Source organism: Chelonoidis abingdonii, chromosome 7 (assembly GCF_003597395.2).
Source record: "Chelonoidis abingdonii isolate Lonesome George chromosome 7, CheloAbing_2.0, whole genome shotgun sequence".
Classification (NCBI taxonomy): Eukaryota; Metazoa; Chordata; order Testudines; family Testudinidae; genus Chelonoidis; species Chelonoidis abingdonii.
Genome location: NC_133775.1, coordinates 21707085 through 21732682, shown reverse-complemented (window position 1 = coordinate 21732682; position 25598 = coordinate 21707085). Strand labels below are relative to the sequence as shown.

The 25598-nt window shown below is 39.0% G+C and overlaps 1 protein-coding gene across 11 annotated transcripts in view; it reads right to left on the bottom strand.

The window, feature by feature from the left end:
• LRRC7 (leucine rich repeat containing 7) overlaps window positions 1-25598 on the bottom strand; it is a 342753-nt gene that overhangs the window by 121196 nt on the left and 195959 nt on the right. For 9 of the 11 annotated variants that reach the window (XM_075067709.1, XM_075067704.1, XM_075067702.1 and 6 more), the window contains 2 exons: window positions 8535-8598; window positions 4014-4088 (listed from right to left, as the gene is read on the bottom strand). In XM_075067709.1, coding sequence (XP_074923810.1) covers window positions 4014-4088; window positions 8535-8598 — 139 coding nt within the window. Of the gene's footprint in view, window positions 1-4013; window positions 4089-8534; window positions 8599-20810; window positions 20954-25598 lie in introns of those variants that run through there. The other 2 variants (XM_032778462.2, XM_075067711.1) reach the window with 2 other exon arrangements.

Genomic DNA, 25598 nt, shown 5'->3' with positions numbered 1-25598 from the left:
CACGGGTCTTAGCAGCTGGCTTGCCCTCATAGGGAGCCTTTGCTGCTTCCTGAGGCACATGCTGGTGGAGGCCTCTGCTTTCCCAGCACTGGTGAAGTTTGGGAAGGCATCAATGCCACCAGAAGTTTGGGTCTCTACCACTCCCAAGAGTCGGTGGTGAATCCTTTAAGGGGCTACAGGCCCTGACTGTGGAGACACACGTCCATGTGGCTCCGGAGTGGAAGGGAGGCCCAAACTGGGTCCTTTGCCTGATGCCCCATGGCTTTTCTTGCCCAGTGCTAGGAAGCCATGCTTCTTTGTTTTCTTTCTGGGCATTGGCAACAGGGGGCCAACATACTAGGCAAGTCTTTGTGGGACAGCTCAGAAGCCGGACATAGGGCAGCCTCCATGAGGAGAGCCCGCAAATGAATATCCCACTCTTTCCAAGTCCCTGGTCAGAAATTTTTACAAATATGACACTTCTCCTTCACATGTGATTTTCCCCAAGCACTTGAGGCAGCTGCTATAGGGGTCACTTACAGGCATAGGCCTTTTACAGTCCACACAGGGCTTAAACCCTAGAGACTGGGGCATGCCCCACCAGGTGCAAATTCTTCACTGGGACTTTAACTTCTGACTCCTAACCACATTTAACAACTACTTAACATTAACTACTATAAACACCTATTTATGAAGCCCTAAGGCTCGAAGTCAGACAAGACGAAACCGCTAGCCCTTGCTATGCAAGGAAAGGTGTTCTGGCTACCCACCATGGGCAGTAAGAAGGAACTGAAAGGGCATAGGGCCGGCAGCACCTAATATACCGATGCATGAGCGCAGCACTCAAAGGGGCACCACAGCCAGCCCTACGGATACTGCTAAGGGAAAAATCTCTGAGGACCCCGCATGTGGGCACATGCACACCTAGAATGGAATCAACATGAGCAAGCACTCGAAGAAAAAGAAGCTCTTGGATAGACAATGTGGTATCCTGGGTGGATCAAAAGGATTATTCATCCATAAAGAGATTAGCAGAGGATTGTACAGAACGTCTACTATGGTTGCAAACCTCCAGTAATGGAGATGCCACATAAGAAGAAAGGAGAATATAGGTATCATTCATTTTTTAAGTTTTACTTCAGACCATGCTGAGCTACAGGAGTGGGAATTCAGGTGGGAGAAAGTGAAACAAAGAACTCTGAGATACATAAAGGGGCAGTCCCTGAAGAACAGGCAAAGAGTGAGGCAGAAACTGCTGGGGAGCAGTCTGAATCCCACTCCTCAGAGGTATGGGTGTCTGTAATTAGCTATGCCTACGTAAGCCTAAGAGTAAGAAATATGTGTCTAAATCTTTTATTGTGTCTAAATCTCTTATTGTGTTAAAAAACCACCCACAGGGTACTGTAGTCCTGGCCCCAGTCTAAGAGTGGGAAAACTGCAGGATTCCTCCCAGGCATGGGTAAAAGCCTGATTGCAGAGGGAGGAGCACTTGGAAAGGCCAAGGAAAAGGTGCAGAGAGCTCTGCACTATGACTGCATCTTATTGGATAGTTGTTCATTAATAGAGATTTTACATTTTACTCTGAAACACCCAGTACTGGTCACTGTCAGAAACAGGAAAAGGACTGCATAGGCCATTGATATTCTCACATTGCTAAGTATGTTAAATGCATTATATGGTAAAAATGGAAGAATATCCATAAATTATCTCGAGATAAACCAGTAGGTTTCTCCTGAATGTTTCTAAAAATGTATACAGGATGTATTACATTTGATCTCATAGCTGCCAACTTGGTTTTGACTTAGAACCTAGTCTAAGCAGTAAGGTTAATTAGCTTCCTAGTAGAGTCCTGTTAGCACAAATGACCTCCCTGTACATTAAGCAGTTGTGGCTGTTGTCTTGCTTGTTGGAAAAAGTGTGCACCTCTTTAAGGACTAGAGAGCTACAGACCAGGTAGTATGGGGACGCTGACCCAACCCCCTCAGGTGACCAGAAGAGAGGGGAGACTATATAGGTTCACACCAATGCAGGAAAAGCCATCTTTTACCTGGAGTAGCACCCACCCTCCCTCCTGTGAAAGTGGTGAAATACTGGGTTCCGCTGGTGAAATACACAGGATCCGCTGTGAGTACTGTGCTAGTCACTCCTTTCTCAGAGAGCTGGGAAGGAATTTTTCTCTCACCGCCTGACTGGCCAAGATGAAGCAGGATTGGAGTTTTTTTCACCTTCCCCACACAGGTTCAGGGGGACTTAGTTGGGGCAAACATGAAAGGGGAGTTAGGCTATGATGGTGCAACTCATTATATAAACATGGGGCAGTGCATGTACTCTGTAATGAAGGAATACAGTGGTCAAATAAAATGGATTGGTAAAGTATTTAAAGAGATATCCTGTAAAGGTAAAGGAGCTGAAACGGGTGGACTCAGGGACCTAAAGCCCCCCTCCTCGATAGTCCCCCATTAACCCTCATACAAGGGGGGGGAATGGTGAGGTCCTAGCAGCAGGTTGGCTGGGTAAGGGGGAGGGCTGACAGAAGCCACCTGGGGATATATTGAAATGATTACAGAATTACCTGCACTGTACACTTTTATCTGCCAGATACTCACAGATATTTAAGAATAAAGTTGTGACCTAAATAAACTACATCCAGTGTTTCCTGTACAAGCAGGGAAATCTTATTGCCAAGTAACTCAGCTCTGCAACTGGTCAGCTGTTCCTAGGATTGTTGGGCCTAGTAAAGAAATGGGGGCAGAGGGTAGCTTCCCATCTCTGGAACACCATCATCACTCCTCAGTGTCTCTCACCAGTGTGAGAGAAATGGATTGGCCTGAAGTACAGAGGAGGAAACAAACATTCTCAAAGTCCCTGTTCCCATTCTTGTTTTCAGTCCATTTTAGAGCAGTCGGCTGAGATTCTCTTTTCTGCACATACCATTCAATATCCCTGGATGAAACAATTGGGAATGAAACTCCACTTCCCTCACTGGATTATCTGCATTCATCGTGCCCCAGCTGGAGTGGAGAGGTTGATTTTACAGACTTAACTCTTGGAGAGGTGGCCACATAAAGATTATCTGACTGCACCTGAAAGACGCTCTCTGAGAAGAGACTGAGGTATCTGCAGGCACTGAGTAGATTAGTGCTGTGAGGATGTTTTTGACTCTGAGCACAAACAGATAGGGCCAGAATTTGGCTTAATGGGTACATTGTTTGAATTAGAAGTGTGCATGTAGTATTTGGTTCTCTAGATGTTACACTATACAGTGTCTTTGTGCCACAACAACAAAGCACAGAGTGAATCATGAGGAGATTTAGGCCTCAGATTATACATGTAAGCCATGGATGTGTCTTCTCCTACATCAGGATGTATGAAAGACTCTGAGTATACTCAGTTTTTCTTTTTCCTATGAGACCATTCACAAGTGTCTGCCCACTAAATAGGTCAACTGGGCTAGGTGGAATAAGAGGGGTTTTTTTCTTCAGAAGGTAGCATTGAAAGCCTACTGAGGTATCCCAGAAGTAACTAAAGAGAGGGGATTTTCACCCTGACAAACAGCCTCTGGGGCAGTGCAATCCACAGTGCTCGCCAAGCTTCCATAGCCCATCTGTCATAGAAGTTATTTTCAGCTTAACCAAGCCCAGATGTATCAACATCCATTTTCCTTCCATCTGACAGGAAAACACAATAACTACCCTAGCATTCAAAAACACATATAGTTAAAGAAAATGACAATTTACAAATGTATGACCAAAAACCAAATAAAGTGGAAATTTTCACATATTAAAACAAAATTCAACAGAATTATACAATGCTACTATAGAGCAATATTTCCTCATTTCAGTATTATTGTGCAATAATGCAACATTTAAAATGTCTTGTTTTATTTCATAGCACATTCTATGATGGAGATCTCCATCTATTATTAAATGAAAATAATCCCTCTATGCGCACACTCACACAAACACACACACACACACACACACGTATTCATTATCTCTTACAAGAAAATAATTACATAATATAAATGTCCATACCCCAGGTAGCATCTGAAGTGAATTATTGTCCATCCACAATTCCTTTAGGTTTTGTATTTGTTCCAGAACTTCAGGCTAGAGAAAAAATAAATAGTGTAATTGACACGCTCATTAATTCTGTATTTTTTTTCAAATGGTTTCCCTGTCCTCCTTTGTTCTTTATAAATATATTAATCATCTACATCAGACTTTCAGAAATAAAATTAATTAAGCAGTACAGTTCTTTAATTTACATACATTATTGCTCTTTATCAAATGGTATAGGAAATCTCAGTAGAAATGGATTCAAAGGCCTTAGAAGTCCTTGATGCAATTAGAATATTGTCAGCTGTCAAAATGTAATTTCTGAATGAAACAGAACAAAAGTCAGGACTGTGGAGCTTCAGGATAGATGTGTTGACTTGAAAGACTAAGTCTTAGTTTGGAGCTTAGGTTAAATTTTACTTTTGGCATAATACACAGTCTTAACAGTGAGGGCAGCATAACAGTGTACACTTTGCTGAGCTACTGGAGCACCTAATGCACTTCTGAATTACCTATATCTCCCAAATCCTCATTCTTAGCAATAATTTTAAGGATCCACTTTTTTCAAGACTAGAAGACTTTAGAGATAGCAAGACCCTCTCTCTGAATATCATATGTCTCAGACATACTTCAGCTTTTTAGTCAAATTACTGCTTGTGGAAACAAAAAAATCAAGAATCAGCTATATTAGCAGGCTTCAGATACTTGCATCATGTAAGACTGGGCAACATTTCATTCATGAAACTAACTTCATTAGCCTAATTTTTTTATTACACTTAAAACTAGATTGCTAAAATAGGAAATCTGTCTTTCTGTAGTATTGATTTTTGTACATTTTGCAAAAATTTTCCATCAGGAAAAATCAAAAAGAAATATTTTGTTTTGGGTCAGTTCATGATATCGGAATATTTTGTTGCATTGAACTGACCTGAAATGCTTTACTGCATTGCCCTGTCAGTGCACTGCCTTATGGAAGTTGTCATTCAGAACCCCATTCTCCCCTATTAGCCAGTGTCATAAGGCAGGGCTTCTCCCCAGCTTACTACTACCCCTGCAGTCTTCTTTTTAGGCAGGCTTTTATTGTCCCTACTTATACAAGCAACCAAAATCAGTTCCTCAGCTCATTTTTTGCTTCTCTGGCTTTCACTGCCTCCCACTCAGGGGACTCTGACACTCTTGCTTACTGCAACTTCTTACCTCTCTCTGACTCACTCTCCCTCAGCCAGTTCCTTCTCATATCCAGCCCTTTTCTGGAACTCCCTCTAACCCTTTATAGCCCCAGGTGCAGCCCCACCCCTTCAACAAGGCCAGCTGGGAGCACCTGTTCTGCAACAGCAGAGCGGGACCTACTGCATTTACAAAGGCCAGCCACTCAAAATCAGCTAGGCTCTCTGGAAGACCAGGTGCACTATAGAAGTCACAAGAAAAAACATAGTCCAGCCAGGGAACCTGACCCACAGGGAAGAATGGTACCAGGCCGGGGCATAAGGATCCTGAACTACAACTCCCATGAGACACTATACCACAACAGGAAAATTATTTTTAATGTTGAACTGACCCAAAACTGTTTCTGATCAGTTCAACAAACCAAAATAAAACATTTTGATTTTGGGAATGTAGAAATGTTTCATTTCAATCAAAATTCCAATTTTTTTTTTAATTTCCAATCAGTGAAAAAATTTACAATTACAACTTTTTGTTCCTATTTGAGACAAAAATAAATGTCAAAATGTTGGAATTTCCCATGAGATGGAAATTCTGAATTTTCCTCAGCTCTGGTAGCATGCAGTTTATTTGTTGAATGTAGATCTTTGGCAGAGGGGTCAGTGAAATTTCCTCAAACAGACTGATTTTTACAAATGTTTTTTACACAGATATTTCAAACTATGAATTAATAATAATTAGTTTTGAGATGTAAAACCTGTTTCAAAGGTTTGAATCCATATTTTTACCTGTGGAACTTTAAGAGAGAAGGAATTGTACAAACCACTTTTTTTTGCTAGAAACACATTTATGGTATATGAAAAGGTGAGTTTTATCTGAAAATGGGTTGGGAAGTTTGGGTGGTTATACAGTCTTGCTTCATCTCAAAGAACTATCTTCTCCTATTAAATATTGTATATATCAATAATCATCAAGATGTTTACAATAATCAAGAAAGAAAATCATAATGAGCATGTTGCTACATAGGGACATTGGGATGCTAGTGGATGTTTCAAATACGTTGAAATGAGTGTTTATTTTAAAGTTTTGTTTGTTTTTATAAAATGACAGCAAACGCCATCCTAATCAAAGATGATGGACCTGATCCAACACCATTAGAGTCAATGGCAGTCTTTCCATTGTCTTCAGTTTGGCTTGGATCAGTCCAGAATGAGGAACCTTAATGACTGTTGGATATTCAAAAGGTAGACAAGTCACCCACAAAGTATAATCTTTGACAGTAGTAGAGCTAGTGTGAAATGTTTTCCAAGAAAGAAACTCCTATTTCCATGAGAAATGTTAGATGATTTCAACAATCACAATCCCTGCAACTTCTCCCCTCCTGTCTCCTTTCCTACAAGTATTATTACTTCAAAATGTCTGATCATACATTTAAAAAAATTCTCATATACTATAACTGTTTATATTTTGACTTTCTTTTTCCATCTCTGTGATTCCAATGATATATCTGATAGAAATTTTCTTCTTTTAAAACCTCCTCCCGTTCTGTGATTTATACAATTATGCAAAAGAGCACTCCATTGTAGTGAAAAGTAATGTCACTAATGCTTCAGAATTAGTTTTAACATATTATGCATGCCAGTCAGAAATGGATGGTTTGCACTGCAGTGCCAACAATATATGCGTACAACTAAACATACAGACTTATAACTGGTTTTCTCTAATAAGAATTTACCTGGATTTATGATTAATGACAATTTTTACTTCACATGCAGTTCCTCAGAAATTATTTATATTGGAGGAAATGGGTCAAATCCTGTTCTATTATACCTATGCAACCTAATGGATTTTTCATACACCATGAGAATTCAGATATAGGGTCCTGAGTTCACTTTTACCCATTATATTGTGCACACATTTTTCACTCAACCAGAAATTTTCACCATTTCCATCCTAATAGATCCATTTCTTATTTCTGAAATAAAGCACATCTCTTTCAGACAATAATGTTGGCATCTATTTTGCTGCATAATATCCAAATAAAGAAATTTTTCTATATATATCTTTGGACTTTCTGGAAAGAGCAAACATATCCTAATCAATGACAGCTTCAAAATTGTTTGTGAAGAAATCTTACTTTTCAAATAAAAAGCTTACAGCTTAATGGACTTCTGTGCTTTCTCACAGATAGGCTTACTGCAGCTAATTCCTCATAATACCACACACAAGAGATGAAACTGTCCCAAAATTTTGGTACATACAAACATGCTGTTTTACAAAGATCTGGACCATGACAGATCTCTGGCAGTTGAAAGTCTGATAGAGGATGAGGCAGCAGTGGTACAAAGTGGCCTCAACCTCTCTTGAACTTTAGAACACCAAACACAAATTGCTGAATAATTTGTTATTCATCAGCTCATTCAGAATTTATTGTTTTAATTGATGGAACGCAATATTATTTAGAAGCCCACTGCTGATGATCAAGCTGACATTGTTTACCGTTAAATATTAATGGTTATTTATATAATGTCAATTGTGTGCTAGCTGCTTTACAGATACAGGTGGGAAAACATCATATTATAAAAAGTTGTAATTTAGGTGTTAATGTGATGGTACTATAGAAATACCTAAGATAGACTCATAGAAAGAAGGAACTTAGTGCCTAATAAATGTGCTGGATTAATAGCTCCTCTATCTATCTACAGAATAAGCACAACAGAAGATCAGTTTAAATTTCCTCACATTGCCCCACAAAAGTGTCTCATCCCTGAAATAATAGAAACACACCCATAGACGATGTTAAATTAGTCCTTTTTCTCTTTAATGAGAGAGAACAATTTTCCAAAGCACCCAAATAACTTAGGTCCCATTTTCAAAAATAACAGGCATTTAGGAGCCTCAGTGAAAGTCAATGGGACTTAGGCTCCTAAGTCACATAAGTGCTTTTGAAAAGTTTACCCCTGCTAGTAAGTATGCCACATAGTGCCAAATGTGGCACTAGCTTTGGAAATATTAACACCTGTTCATAAGTAGCTATGATGGGATCACCAATTCATTTCACATATTGGCAGGCCTCCCACATCTATTAGTTGTTATTGATATTCATTCACTTCCAACTTTGAGCTGATTTCAAACAGCTTGCTGGAATTGAAAGGTCCTGTAATTCCATTACCAATCCTCTTGAGCCATGGCAAATTCATTATTCTACTAATAAATGTGACCAGTGCCAAAACATCTTTTAAGTTAAAAATTTAATTCTCCATGTCAAAAGGTCTAACACACACACACACACATACACATACACACACACTCTACCAAAACATTTTTCCTTACCAGCTCAGAGAACTCATTATTGCCTAGGTCAAGCCTCTCCAGCTGTGTCAGTTTGTGCATTGACCTGTAACAGACAAGGAAAATATGTAAGGTGAGAATTTTACCTTGAAATTTTGGGCCAAATTCTGCTCTGTTATACCAGATTAAGCCTCAGATAAGGCCACGGATTTCAACTGAGTTACATCAGATTTACACTGATATAAGAGCAGAATCTATACAATTTGTTTCAGATTTAAGGCATATTACTTAAGTTCTTGAAGCAAAAAATATTACTTCTAATACAAAGATAGCCAAAAGGGAGCAAATTGAACCCTGATATAATTTTTCTGATTTCACCTGAGTCACTCCAAGAATGAATTTGATCCAAGTATTTTTTTAGTCATATATATTTTCAAAATTCTAATTTTAAAAATTTATTTATACAACCCTCAAAAATGAATTAGGGGCTTTATAGAAAAAGTACAAAGACATGGTCCTTGCCCAAGAGGGGTTTGCAGTCTAATTTCAGACATGACACAATGAAATTGAAATTCATCTGTGCGCAGAGGAGCAGCACAGAGTCTATGTGACAATTAATTCCCACTTAAATCCTATTTTGAGGGCTTACGCTGGCCTGAAGTAATGCACAAGCCTGAGACTAGTTCTCTGCTCATGGGCAATTCTGGTCCTGCATACATATAACAAACAATAGGAGGAAATGGAGTAAGAAAAGAAAAGGGATATACAGTAATAACATTACTAGATTACTCTGTTATTGTACATTTACATTTTATTGATAATCTGAAACTAATCGTTCATTCCTGCCATAACTAAACAGCTACACAGAAAAATATTATGGATTTTTTCTGATTTATTATCTCAAATAAATCAATGTAAACACTCAAACTCAAGAACACAATTTTTAATTAAGCAATTATGCACTGTACCAAGATATGTAGTAGCCACATTTATTTACGGAGTGAAACCTGAAACCTACTAGATATTTAATGTAATTTGCTATTTTATAACATACAGAGCAACAATGCTCAATAGAGGATTTGATGTGATTAGCCTTGTCCAAGAGATTAACCAAAATGAAAGGAGACAAAACAGCCTAAGACATATACAGTGTTTTAAATGTATCGGTGATTTGCCAGTCCCTAGATAAAGACCCACTTTAATAGTGAAATAATATTCAGGGCCAAATATGGCTGTCTCTCATGTCAAAGTATTGTGCAAGCAACTTCATAATCTTACACAGAAAGAGAGATGTTCTTTATTAGAGAAAAGATATTGGGCAAGAATTTAATATTCTTGAAGCATATTATAACAGTTTATTCTTTTTCTGTCTCTATCTTTCTACACTAGAAAGTCTGAGGGACATTTTTTCTAGGGATCAATAGACAGCTGGTACATCAGTGAAATGGAGGAAAGTACTAAAAATTACCAGATTGTATCAGATTGTTTATGCTATTCTGCGGGTGCACAAAATAAATGGGAAAGCATAATGAGCTTCTCTTGCTTTGAGCTTCTGCTCCACTACAGGGCACAATTGCAGTGTAGGACAGATATTTCTTTCTCTGTGCACTCCCTGGCATACACAACATCCAAAAGAGATGTAGAGATCCCACATCTGTGCGGGGGAAAACTTGCCGTACTCCCTCATAGCAGACTTCCTCCCCAGGGTGGTGAAGCTCCTTGCTGCCTGTACTGCAGCACTGTGTAGACATGGAACAGCAAAGCCTACCAAAGCAGCTCACCTTCTTTGGAACACCATGAAATGCAACGAAAAATCAAGACTACGAGGTATGCAGGTCAACCAATTTATGCCTCCTAATAATTAATCAACCACAGTGAGCATGGTAAAGGACTGTATCAGGAGGAACCTGAATTTACATCTGTGATTAATCACTATGTAACGATGAAAAACACCTTCTACCTCAGTCAATGAAGATGCAAATTATGAAAGGCAAGAATCTCACTCACAGTAAAATTCTAGATTAGAGGTCAAATTTATCTTGGTCCTGCATAAATCAACTGTAATTCTTCCCCTACCCCTGCAAAAACAACCAATCACCAAAAAAGAAAAAAGCTTACTTCTAAAAAGCCCCTATCCTTTAAATTCCTATTATGTGCTACATTGCATTCCTCCCTACCCCCCAAATACAAGTAACAAACATCACTGAAATGTATATTTAAACTAAACTATGTGAATTTCACAAAATCAGAAGGAGCTGAGTGTGACAAAAGGCAGAATAAGAATGCATTTGGGAGATTTTATTTTCTAGCACTGCATAAAAAAGTTAGGTCACATGCAGGCTATGGAATTTAGAGCTCCATTCTACACAGCAAGAGAATAGAAAAGGTCCAAAAGGTAAGAAGGACGATAACTACCCAGGCTGCTTCCAGTGTTAACGTTCACATTGCTGCTTTAGTGCACTAGTGTGAATCTGCCTAGTGGGCTGGGAATGGCACCTTCTAAGCTGCAGCGTAGACCTACCCATTGGGCCCAGGATTTCAGCCTGAATTGTATTGTTTAGAGTAGAGAGGACAGAGTCATCCCAAGCATAAAACTGACTCTGTTAAAGCCATTTGAATTACATCAGCCATGAATAAGGCCCAAGATACTTAAAATAATATGTAAATAGAGTTTGTAAGATTCTTCAGTGAGGGTAGCAGTATAATCTATGCATCTTTTGGAGTGATATTAAATACAAGGACAAAAGACAGCAAAAAAACTCTCAAAACTAGGTATAAGATTTTCAACAGAAGGTAGAAAAATTTTTGAGTAACCTCTGAACAGCGGTGGGAGAAGAAATCAAAGTTATTTTTGGTTATTGGTAGGTGCAGACAATATCTTGGTCAGACCAGACTGACTTAGCATTTTTTCCACTCATTACAGTTTCCACAGGGCCACTGTTGCCAAGTCCATGAGCACGCCGAGCTAATGCTGGCAAGGTCATGCCAGGGTGATCATGACAACTCTGGCTTTATCCTTTTTGATCTTCATGAGGGTCCTGCTGATAAGCAGGACAGGCGGAAAGTCATACATCAGGTGGCACCAGAAAGCGATCCAGTGTCGAGATCTTGCAGGGAGAAGAACTGGGTCCATGAAAAGGGACGGGGAAGCGGGGGAGAGGGGAACAGAAATAAACTGGAGGTTATATCCTACTACTACTGTGCTGAGGACCCACTAGTCTGATGTTATAGCAGTCCAAGCAGGGAGGAAAGGAAACAGGTGGCTTGAAAACAAAAGGGATGCAGGATCCTGGCTGCAGACTGGAAAGTTGCCATTGGGCACACCCTCAAAACGCCTGCTTGCTTCCAGGCAGGTAGTGGGTGGCATCCAAATAGGAGGAAGAAGCTGGTTGTTGGCCTTGATGGTGCTTGTAGCCCTTGCCCTTTTTACGGTAGGGCTCTGGTCGGGCTCGGCCTCCTGGTCTTTGAGGTTGCTGTGGCTTAAACCTCTTTCTGGCAGAGGCCAGTGTGTAGAGACCTAGAGAACATAAAGTAGCCCTAGAGTCCTAAAGTCCATGTAACCATGAGACTGTCTGTTCCACAAACAGGCCTAGGTCCTGAATTGACTACTGGGCCTCCATCAACAGTCCCAAACATAGCAGCCACCAACGCTTGTCTCATTGACACAGCCGTAATGATATACCCAGCCGCTGAGTCCGCCACGTCAGAGGCTGTTTGAAGTGAGGTTCTTGCCATATTTCTCTCTTCCTCTAGAACAGCCAGGAACTCCTCCACCATGGCCAAAATGTCAAGGAGGGTGTCAGAGGATTCCACTAGCTCCTCTGCTTCCAACCCCAGGTTTGCCACCACCCACTTTAATAGCTCTAGGTATGCCTTGAAAGAGTCCTGAGGCACTGTCTTGGATGGTCTTGCCACTGCCTCTTTGGGTGAGGAGGACGAGGAGGGGAGGGAAGGGGGAGGAGCTTCATCCAAGACCAGAAGGTGCTGGTAGACACCTTGCTCAGATCTTTACTCTGAGTCTGGGGTGGGGGAGGAGAGGACGCACAGGCAGGAGATTGTTACCAACTGCCTCTCTGACACCCCCAACACCGATCGTTGCAATTTGGTTTCCAGTGCCTGGGGAAACACCCACAGGTTCCAAAAGTGCCACAGGGTGGGCCCTGGGGCATGCACTGGCTGGTAGTCCCAGGCTCTAAACATCACACTTGACTGAACTGTGCTTATTAAGCCTAGATGAAGACACCTATATTCCAGTACATTTTGGGAAAAGACACCTGACAATCCCTCTCTAAGCCTGGAATGTAGAGGGCTTTGAGTAGCCAAAGCAGTGTTGTCTTTCTGAGTCTGCACGCAGCCTGAACATCACCATAGAGGTATGATCTCCTTAGCCTCTCATGAAAAAAGGAAAACAACTCACTTTAGACCAAAATTTATTCCCATCCCATAGAAACTTGATGTTATTTCACTTCGTTACTGTCAGTTATATTAATCACAACTACCGAATCATAACAGTGAGACTACAGAGCAGTTTGTATCCATTAAAAATTAGATTTAGGGCAGGTCTACACTACGGGGTTAAGTCAACATAGCTTAGGTGGACTTACTGCGGTGTCTAAACTCTTCCATCAATTTACCTTACACTTCTCATTAAGTCAACGAGAGAGTGATCTGCAGTCAATTTAGTGAGTCTTCACTAGACCCGCTAAATGGACCCCCAGTGGATCGATGGCCGCAGCATCGATCCCCAGTTAAGTGTAGACATTCCTTTAGTATGACCATGCCCCAATATCATCTATGCAGTTGAGATTAAAGATACCTAAATTGTGGCTCTGGGTTCCCTTTGGTGCAGCCACTGGAAGTAGCTCTCCTCAACAAGTAAGTGATATCAAGAGAGGCAGGCAGTATGTGGAGCCACAACTCCCACATACACTCCACCCTCACCCCAGCCCTGACCAAAATGCCAGCCTGGTGCTAAAGAAGAAGTAAACTACATTTTGTTTAGGGATTGTTTGCTTACTTCCTGCAACCCCAGGAAACAGGAAGGAGGGAGAGAATGGTGATTCCAGTATGCAGCATATCCTAACATTTTTGTGCCTATGTCTTCCACATTTCCTAAGAAATACTCCCACACAGGCATTCCAATTCTACCAAAAAAAAAAAAAGGTTACTGAATATAATTTTTTTTAATTAATGGGCAGTAAAGTTATAGACCATGGTAATCTACTAATGTAGAGCATAATTGGATTATTACATGCATTCAAGAGAAAGACTCAGGTCTCGACCTTCATAATCTCCCCAAAGTTTAGAGGTTAGAGAGCCATAGGTTAGTCACCAAGCTGAGAGCCAGATCTGAATTTCTCGAGTGTTTAATTCTGGAGTTTTGGTATAAGCTAATTTCTATTTCTTTCTTTTAAAATATATTTGTACAAATGAATATCAATTATATGCTACCTGACATCAATTCCAATAAATACAGAAATGTTTAGAATAATTCAGATCTACAAATCTAACTGGTAAAATCATCTAAATGGGGTTCCATTACAAGCTTGAATAAAGTATTACGCATGGGTATAATTGTTCTCATTATGATTTTTCAATGGAAATCAAGATGGTATTTTACATTGTGTTTATGTTCTGACAGAACGTGCTATGGGGTAATCTTGTATAATATGTGGCAAATCTAAAAGCTACTTATTAAATAAGAGATAAAAGTGTATCTCTATAATGCTTGGTTGTTATAGGATACATTTACTTTTCTGGAAGATCAATACCAAGTATAAAACAAACCTTTAAAGAAGTAATAGGGTTTCTATTTGGGTACATTTTTTCAGTGACACGTACTACAGCTAAAATGCATAACTCCTACTAACAACAGATGTGCCCATCCTTTTATACCACACTGGAAATTACCACTAAAAGATTATTGGTAATTAGTGGCTAAACTGGAAAAGAATAGAATGATAAAAGTCCTAATGGACAGCGCACTATACTGTCAATATTTTTCACGCTAATTGTGTGAGAAGTGAATTTGGTAATCAAAGAGGTTACATCTAAAATATGGCAATCTACCTGACCTTATGCTGAAAGTCAGATAGAAAATATTGATATGCATTTATTAAGATGAAACTTTATTTCATTTTTAAGTTCTTCAAATATAGACAAGGCCTTCTTTTATTTCATAGAAAGTTTTTTTATAAATACTATTCTTTTGTAGTAGAATACAACAGTCACAAACAAATAATAAATCAGTTTTCTTTGAAGAAGTTGGTAAAGTGAGAAGCAAATAGATAAGCAAATGCTCAGCTACCAAGTTTAAGAAGCTATCTGCTTAATTAGATTTCTGTAATTAAGCAGACACTTTGGTTAACCTTCAGCATAACTTCAACCTCATACATGAGGGTCATACATTTAAGTTAGGATATGAACACCAGTGTGACAATTCTGATACTACTGTGCACATAATATTATTATTATATTATTTGTACTACCGCAATGCCAATGAACACAAGTCATGGATGAGGACACCATTGTGATAGAAGCTGTACAAACATGTACCTGAAGCCAGACAAATCTCTCTCTAACATACAGTAATTAATGTTTTATAGCGAGAAGCTGTTGAAATGTATTTCTAGCTCAGGGGTAGGCAAACTTTTTGGCCAGGCCACATCTAGGTATGAAAATTGTATGGTGGGCCATGAATGCTCATGAAATTGGGGGTTGAGATAAGGGCACTGGTTGGGGCTCTGGGGTGTGGCCAGAAATGAGGAGTTCAAGGTGCGGTAAGTGGCTCCAAGCTGGGGTTACGGGCTCTGGAGTGGGGCTGAAGGGTTAAGGGTGCAGGAAGGTGCTCTGGGCTGGGACTGAGGGATTCGGAGGGCGGGAAGGGGAATCAGGGGCTGGAGCATGGGAGGGATTGGGGTGCAGGCTCTCTGGTGAGCTTACCTCAAGCAGCTCCCAGAAGCAGCGGCATGTCCCCCTTCCGGCTCCTATGTGGAAGTGCAGCAAGGCGGCTCTTTGTGCTGCCCTGTCTGCAGGTATCACCCCTGTAGCTCCCATTGGCTGTGGTTCCCGGTCAATGGGAGCTGCAGGGGTGGCACTTGGGGCAGGGAAAGCGTGCGTAGCCCCCTGGCTGCCCCTATGCATAGGAGCCAGAAGGGGGACATGCTGCTGCTTCCGGGAGCCGTGCAGAGCGATGCAAGTCTCCGATCCTGCTTCCCAGCAGGAGTTTGAGGGCCAGATTAAACATCTGGAGGGTCGGATGTGGCCCCTGGGCCGTAGTTTGCTCGCTCTGCTCTAGATTTTGAGACAAATGCTCCAGCAGCGAATCAAATTAGTATCTCCCCTCACATGTATCAGTTGCATAGCTCATAAGCCTTTACATTACACTTACAATATAATATATAAATTACAACATTTTCAAATTTAGAAGGAGTTAAGCAAGATAAAGTAATCAATACAAGACTAATTAAACCATTTGTTTGGAAGCCTCAATATATTAGCCAAATCCTACAGTCCTTTGACTCTAGTGTTATTGGAATTTTCACCAAAGCAAGGACTGTAGGACGTGTCTTTATATTATTAAATCATCTTCACTTGTTTCTTTAACCTCTGTGCCTTCCATATGGTTTTCTTCTATGTGTTCATTGTTCTCTTACTATTTTTCTTCATTTCCAAATTAGTAAAATCTCAGACACCCCCCACCTCTCCGCCAGTCCCTTAAACCTGCAAATCAACTACATCTTGTTGATCACTCATCATTTTAGGATGTGCATATCACTGTTACAGCTCACATTCTCATTTCTTTCTTCTTCCCACTATGGTCACCATAGACCCTGCTGGTGTGCACTAAAAGTTCCCTAGTTCCCTTTAACATAGTATTGTTCCAAACAGTACTGCATAAAAGCACACTAGGGAACTTTTAGTGTGCACCAGCAGGGTCTACTGGGACCAATCAATGAGTAACACATTAGTGCACTTTAGAAATCACCCTCCACTCCATACAGCACATTACCATACTGTTTAGACAAGCCCTTAGTTACGCAATGGGGTGAGACTGGTTTTGTTCTATGCTGTACCCCAACTTCCAACTTGTCCCTTAATAAAGTTTTGTTCTTAAAATGCACATTCATTAAAACTGCAACTGATTTAAAACCCGAAGGAGTGATGAAAAGATTGTACTTTTCCACATTAAATGTTTAACAGGCAAGGTTATTTTGACAAAAAGTTGGAGTCATTCAAGACAGAACAAAGCACTAAAAGGTAATGAAATCATCTCAATTAAATGGGTGCTTTAAATCCCCTCCCCAAAATTATTTTGTTCCAGTTTTATTCTGCAATAAAATTCCATCTAAAATTGCATCCCCTTTCCTCTTCATGACTTCTCACTGTATTGTATTTCTGACTGGAAAATGTCATGTAAAATCTAACCAAAATCCACATATCCAGGAAAATGAAACTCAATTAAACAAAGGGCAGAAAGTTTGAAAAAAGAAAGAAATATGAAAACAACGAACAATTATTACTAGCTTTCTGATGAGTTGTAACTCACTATACCCAACTGCCTAAGGGCTTGTCTAAACTAGAAAATTTGCACCAGTCTACCTAAATCAATTTATAATTGATCTAGTTAAACCAGTTCACACTTTTAGTGTAGATATGTTTAAATCAGTTTAGTTTAATCAGAATTTTGTCATTAGTTACACTGGTGCAAGTTTTCAATACTAACGATAGCATTAGTACCATGAGGAATCCCATTGATATCAATGGAACTCCTCAGACTAGTATGAGCTACCCTAGCAGAAAGAGTCTGCAAGACTGGAATTAGTTTCTGAATAATGATTACATTTAATTTTCTAGCATCTTGCCAACTATTCCTTGTGGATGGAAGCATCTTGTATAAATCATATGAAAAAGATTCAGCTCTTATACAGATTATCAGTCCCTCAAGCAGTAAGATACTGTACAAGCTCTCAGAATGACCTTGAAAATGATGAATGCAACCTTTGTGAATTATGAGAGTTCTTTGAACACCTCCCCCATAGCATCTTTCATTTCTTAATATTATAAAAAGGCTTTTACTTCCATAGAAACATACTTCAAAATGTAAAATTAGTATCCCAAGGATACAGTTATTTACACTACCTGGTAACATGCCTTTGTTTGTCATTACAGTTTTTCAGCAGTATTATACACTACATGTACATACATAATTTAGTACAATGCCTTCACATGTGAAAAGAGAAAATGCTTGGCTCTTAAATTTTCCATTGACAGTTAATATTACATTCTAATATAAAATTTTGTTTCTCACAGGTAATTATTTCTGTACCTTTACCATTCAATATTTAAGGAATTAAAAATTGTGAGTGTTTATGCTCCATCATGCGCTATGCTGACAACAAATGCTCCACGGAAAAATACCTTTATCATTCTGAAAATACCTGCTAACTTGGCACCAGCAAACAAATAGCAATATGCTATTTTTATATTTTTTAAAATTTATGTTTAACACAAACTCTTCTCAAGTAAGATGAAGTTGATATTTTAAAGGCGCAATTAATTCTACAGTCTAGTTTGTTCTGCAAAAGTATACATAAAAAAGCCTATGTTTATTGTACATTATTTTCAGTCTCACAGACAGATGTCTTTGAAAATTTACTTGTTTTCTAGAACTTTAACTTCTGCATAAAATTATTGCAAAATGTGCTCAGAAATATACCGTTTAAGCAATATTTTGCATAATTAGTGATGACCATCGTCAAGCAAACAACTTAAGAAATTATAAGTTTTTTGAAGAGGTGACAGGACAATTTCCACTGGTTTATAATATATAAAAATATATTGCACAATGCTATATAGTAATTTTATTGCACTTAATGGAATTATACACATTCATTGTACTTTGCAGTATTTACAAGTTATTTTATATAATCATTATATATCTCTTGTATGAAGAATTAATCAAATTTCTAATGAGGTTTACTACATCAAAGATGGCATTGTAAAGGGGCACTCAAGACTAATGCTTAGTTTAATACTCACTGCTTAGAAGATCTCATGCAATTATTGTGACAAACTGTATACAAAGGTTTTAGTAAAGTTTTGACATAAATGTTTATCCAGGCTGCACTAGATTTAAAGAGTCTATTCTTCCATTCATATATAAGTGTCAGATTTATACGAGAGGGCCTGACCCTATGCTTCCACAGGCAATGGAAGTTTTGCCATCAACTTCAATAGGCAGAGGATCAGGCATGTCACTCCTATACACAGCAGTGGGAAAGCAGACTTCTGTAAAATTGAAACTATGTGAAAAACTAAATAAATTAGTACTTCGGAATGTTTGTTTTACAGTTGATGAAACATCAGCAATTATTACAGTGATATTAACAACATTCACACTCCATAAATTATGATTCAAGTGGTAGAAGTCATTGGCATTAAATATAAAATTTTATTGTAAACCTAAGAAATTACTAATCCCCATGTGAAGTTTACTCTGATTGTTTTTGTTAGCTTGCACATAGCGGTCATACCCCAAACATTTTAAATAAGCTGCAAACCTGGTCCAGATTTACATTTAATAGACACAAACATCCACATTACTGGCCAAATCCTGGTCACTTTAGTTATGATGAGTATTCCCATGGGCTTAAAATGGTGATTATGGAAAGAAGCATTTGGCCCTTAGAATACATACTTTTCACTAGATTCAAGTTTTTCCACATACAAAGCACTATATACTCATGAAAAACAACAGCATCTATAAATGTGGTAAAATCATGAATGAGAATCAATGTATCAGGACAGCTTACATTTATCTGGTAATAAATACAACATAATTGCCATGGAACTAATGCATACCTGCTATATCTTGTTATTTTTGTCAGTTAAAATATAGGGAATTAGGGTATGACATACACCATTTTCCTATCCAGCTGGATACAAGGTGAAATTTTTGTGCTAGATAGTGATAAATGGAAGCCATTATTGCTTGGGAAATGAGAAGCAACCAAAAGCAACAATGTTGCCTTCATTGCTGATGTATTATTTCCAAATAATATGTAAGTTGTTTTCATAACACCTTTGTATAGATTTTAATTTGTTAATGATCTCACAATCAAAAATACATTCCCTTCAGGTCCTTGCACTTTAGGACTTACCGTGTAACTTTATAATTATCTCATGATACAATTTTAAATTTACTTTGTAAAACCTGCAATTTAGCTTACTTTTCCCAATGCAGTGTAGTTATATTTTAACTAGTACTAATGAAAGTGTTACCATGTACACCCAGTAAAACTCACACATCAGTTTATTTGCATACCAACTAACGAATTACATGTGAAGCCAGTATCAGCTATAAAATGAACCTCAAAACAATATATATCATTTATACCAGTGGTTTTCAATCTGTGGTCCATGGACCTCTGGGAGTCCACACACTATGTTTAAGGGGTCTGCAAAAGGTTATTGTTACCATAGAACAATGATATGATGTCTAAAATTTCCAAAGACATCCACATCTTCATTTGAAATTTTATAGGGGTTTGCAAATGACAAAAATGAAAACCACTGATTCATACAGTATAAGATGGTGTATGTACTGTATAAAGCTAAGCCATGTGTAAATTAATGCATTATATATTATTGAATATATTTTATCTGGACTTCACAGATAATCCAATATGTTTAATTAAAAATTAATTTTCATCAGATAGAAAACATTCTTACAGGTGAATAAAGATAGCTATCACAAAAAAGTGATAATGCAACACCCATTTCAATGTAGGCAAATTGGAAAACTCAGGATTTTGTACTCTGAAATAACAATCAATCGAGAATCAATAAATGTCATCAGGGACTATGACAAAATATTAAAGTAAGTGATTTGTCTCTGAAGACTTTAAATAACTCTAGAAGTTCTCATATTAAAGTTAAGTAACTGTCCTCCAGCATTAAGTTTGCATGGGTCTCTTATTGCCATTTAGAATTATTGTTATTATAAATATTATTTTTTAGGTCTACACAATCAAGAAAGCATAACGCCTGCTTTGGTTGCATGGCAATTAGGAATATTAATCTGCAAAATGCACAGCTGTGCAACAACATGTTGCAGAGGTTGGGCCAAGTGTATAATTAAGCAGAGGTTCAAATAAGGAAAGTGGGATTTTCCCCTTTAAACCACATAGGAAAACTACGCAACATTTAATTAGAGAACAAATATTTTGCACAATATTCAGAAACAAAGAGGCAGCCTCCATCAGCATGTAGTATACCAAAATGGTTTGGTTTCATAGTATAGTGCAGGAGAACTACCTCAACACAGTCTACTCGTACTGATGCTCCTGATGCTGCCATTTCTGGTGCCCGAAAAGCTGCTGCCTCCACTTCCTCTGCTGTTCGTGCCACTGTACACTCTCAGGCGATGGGGCAAAGGGCACACTCTGGATCTTCAAATGCTAAGATGAGAAAAATCAATTTCAATGCCCAAAAGATGGAACTGCTGGTGTAGAAGGTGACTAAACACTACTATTTGGCCTACTGAAGTGAAATCTTGAGAGTTTTCTAATCTAGTTCAATATAAAGGGGTTTGAAATAACATGTTCTACTTTTCCTAGGGTGTCACAAAGACATACGATTCTAGAAATAGTAAATGGAAAGTGTTTTTCCCTTGTATCAGGTGGAATGAAAATGCATGCGTATCTGATTGTCAAAGGAAAAAGTGTTTGTGTGTAGTATGTAAAAAAAGAATTTCAAAAAAAGGCCACCCTCTTGATATTTCCTCTTATATATGCTGCTAAAATTACTGTTAGCTTTGTTTATTGTAGAGTTGAACCTGAGCTCCAAAACAAGGATCTCAGTTTGGGTTCAGGTTTTGAACCCTACTGAATTTAGGGACTGGTCAGATTTCAGATTCTGCTTTCAGAGAGGCCCAAACTGCACAATTTTGACTGGTATTGCATCTGAATTTCTTCCCCTATATAGCTTCCATATAGGGGAGGAGAACTGGATAAAGGATTTCGGTTCATGTCCATCTCTGTTTAATTGGTTATATGAGTACAGAATAAATCTCCATTATATAACAAAGTTCTCTACCCTATCATGTTTCTCTCTTAATATTCTTTATTGTGTTTTTCAAAATTTCCCATTTTCCCCCTCTTTTTACTTTACACCTTCCTTTTTGGATTTCTGCACCTTCTTTCTGCACAATGTGTCTTGCACAGCCAATAAAGAAATAAATAAAGGCTGGAAAATATATTGTTATCCTCTTTTCTCAGTCCAAATTACATGAAAAACAGCCTTACATGGTGCACAAATCTTCTCAGAATGTCGGCCATAGGGTTTGAGCCCATACAGGAATTCTTCTTGTATATCCCTAGAAGGAAGCCATCTGTTCACTATCCTCACTGAATAAGTAAGCTATGTAATGTAGCACTGGCTGCTTTTTGTAGGATACCATGCTGAACAGGACCTGTTGAGACAGTAAGTAGCACTTATCTGCTGCTCCCTAGGTAGCAGCAAAAAGGCCCATGATGTAGTGGCATATCGGAGTGCACATCAACGCCCAAATAAATATATTCTGTATGTTGTATCTCCAAACATAGTAAAAAAGCCAACATTTCCAGACAAGGATTAACTACCTTTGCACAGGTTTCAGAGTGGTAGCTGTGTTAGTCTGTATCAGCAAAAACACCTAGGAGTACTTGTAGCACCTAATGGCATGGATACACTTGCAGATGTAGAGTGCTATGAGTTAAACCCGCTTTCGTAGAGCACAGTAGGGAAAGTGATGCAGTCTGTCCACACTGACAGCTTCAAGCACACTGGCCTGGCCACATTTGCAGCACTTGCAGTAGCATTGGGAGCAGTGCATTATGGGAAGCTATCCCAGCATGCAAGTGACTGCAACATGCTTTTCAAATGAGGGGTGAGGTGGAGTGTGACAGGGAATATGTTGTGTGTATATTGGGGGAGAGAGAGTGTGTTTTTGGGGCGCTGAGAGTGTGTCAGCATACTGTCCTGTAAGTTCAGATCCCCCTCTCTCCAACCCACCCCCACCTCTCTTTCACTCACTCAAACAATAAATGTTTGCTTTTTCTCAGAGCTGATAAGCAGCCGGATATTTCAAAATGGAGCTTTGAAAGGGCATTTCTGCATTCCTGCAACTGATTTCACAACAACGACAAGAGTGGCCACTCGACTTAAGGGGATTATGGGATGTTTCTGGAGGCTGATCACAGCGCAGTAACGCAACACCTCGTTCACACTGGCGCCACAGCACTCCAGTGGGGGCGCAGCAACATTATTCCACTTGCTGAGGTGGAGTACCAGCAGTGCTGTAGCTGCAGAGTCAGAGCGCTCTACGTGCCTTGCCAGTGTGGACGGGGAGTGAGCTAGGGTGCCCAGGGCTGCTTTATTGTGCTGTAACTCGCAAGTATAGCCAAGGCCTTAGAGACTAACAAATTTATTTGAGCATAAGCTTTCGTGGGCTAATGGTGAAGTGGGTTTTAGCCCATGAAAGCTTATGTCCAAATAAATTTGTTAGCCTCTGAGGTGCCCCAAGTACTCCTTGTTGTTTTTGCCTTTGCACAGTTCACTTCTGTTGGCAGCTGAATAAATCCTAGCTCCCAAATTCCTCCTGACTGACCCAGGCTGCCTCATCTGAAGCTACTGACACTCTGGATCAGATTTGGGAAGGGTTCTTTCCTAACTAGTAGTTCCAAAAACTCCATCAGATTCAGGGGATCACTAATTCCTTCGTTTCATGGGTGGTATTGGAATATAGCAGTCAGTGGCTCCAGAGAGTGCCTGAATCACTATTATATATGTACAATGCATCCCAGAGTCATGCATCAAACCTGGAATCACTTGCAGCTGAACTCTTGGCAGCCTTGCTCAACCAATCCTGTTGCATAGTTATTGAATACATGTTTTCCTGATTTTACATTGTTTCTGATATAGTTGAGAGGTTATTTTCTCAGTACCTGGTAATATTATTTTCCTGAATGCTTAAATCAAGTAATCTCTCTTATACACCAACTAAAAACAAAACCTTGAAAAAACTATTTCATTTCCAAACTTTTATGTGCATCTGCTACCAAGTTATCACCAGCTCCTTATTCTGGAATCCCAGATACTGGGCTGGTGATTGGTGCAGAATACACCACAGGCTGGGGGAGTGTGCATCTCCCCTTGCTTGCAGAGCCCTTTCACTGTAAGAGACTTTTGTATATCTAGCTATTTTGCAGGTACAGGCAGTAAGGAATAAGCATGAGTCCTTGACATTTTTTCAAGTATAAGATTGGCGCACACAGTGGAATGTGCTTTGAATGTTGCTCTATAAAAGACTTTAATTATTGTAAGATTCAGCAGTCAAAGGTAAATGTATTAGCATAATCATGTAATCACAGAATAATCAAAATGTAAGGCTGGAAGGGTCCTTGAAAGATCATCCAGTACTATCCCCTGTGCTGAGGCAAGACCAAGGATACCTAGACCATCCCAATGGGAGTTTATCTAACCTTTTCATAAAAGTGATTGAGCTAGCACTTGTAAGCCTACTTTGCTTAACTATTCTTTATAGTTTTTCCTAATACCTAACCTACATCTCTCTTGCTTCAGATTAAGCCCATTACTTCTTCTTGTCATTTCAAAACTTATTAGGAATCCCCTCACTCTTCTTTTCTCAAGACAAAATGTGCCCAGTTTATTTTTTAAACCTTTCTTCAGAGGTCTAGTTTTCCTAAACCTTTTATCATTTGCATTGTTCTCCTCTGGACTCTCTCCAGTTTGTCCACATCTTTTAAAAGGTGGTGCAAATGGACACATTAAAGTCTCACAGTGACAAACAGAGCGGAAGAATACCTCATCTGTATTACATACAACACTCCTATTAATAAAGCCCAGAATTATATTAGCCTTTCTCACAACTGCATCGTGCTGTTGACTCGTACTCAATTTGTGAACCACTATAAGCTCCTGATCCTTTTTCAGCAGTACTACTGCCTAGTCAGTTTTTCCCTATTTTGTATTCGTGCATTTGATTTTTCCTTCCTAAGTGTGGCACCTTCCACTTGTCTTAACTGATGTTAATTTCAGAACAATTCTCCAATTTATCAAGGTTGTTTTCAATTTTAATCCTTATCTCTAAAGTGCTTCCAACCCCTCACTGTTTGGTGTCATCCACAAATTTTATAAGCCTACTCTCCACTCTATTATCTAAGCCATTAATGAAAATATTGAACACTACTGGACCCAAACCAACAGGACTCCCAATTAGATATGTTCTCCCATTTTGATAGGAAACCTTTTCTAATTACTTGAGTAACTTTCAACCAGTTTTTCACCCACTGCATAATAATTTCATCTAGATCACATTTCCCTAGTTTGCTTATGAGAATGTCATATGGACCCACGTCAAAAGCTTTACTAAAATCAAAACAGCTCACACCTACTGCTTCCCCTTATCCACTATCCCAGTAACCATGTCAAAGGAGGAAACAAGGTTAGTTTGGTATGATTTGTTCTTAACAAATCCACCCTGGGTAGTATTATTAAAACTTTATTAACCTTTAGGTGCTTACAAATTGGTTGTTTAATAATTTGTTCCAGTATCTTTCCAGATATCAAAGTTAGGCTGACTGGTCTATAATCCTCCAGGTCCTCTTTGTTCCTCTTTTTAAAGATAGGTAGTATGTTTCTCCTCCTCCCATCCTCTGGGACCTCACTTGTCCTCCATGAATTCTCAAACTTAATTGCTAACGGTTCCAAGATTGCTTCAGGTAATTCCCTAAATATTGTATGATGAATTTTATCAGGCCCTGCCAAACTGAATACATCTAACTTATTTAAATATTCTTTAACCTGTTCTTTCCTTGTTTTGGCTTGCATTCTTTCCCCTTGTCTTTTCAATTTATCTTTTCAGTAAAGACTGAAGCACAACCCAGCTGCCCACTGTCTGCCTTTTTGATGTCATTCATTGTTAGCTATGCTTCCTCACTAAGTAAAGGACCTGCACTTTCCTTCATCTTTCCTAATGAATTTATAGAACCTCTTTCTGTTGGTCTTTGTCTCTTGCTAAGAGAAACTCATTTTATACCTTTG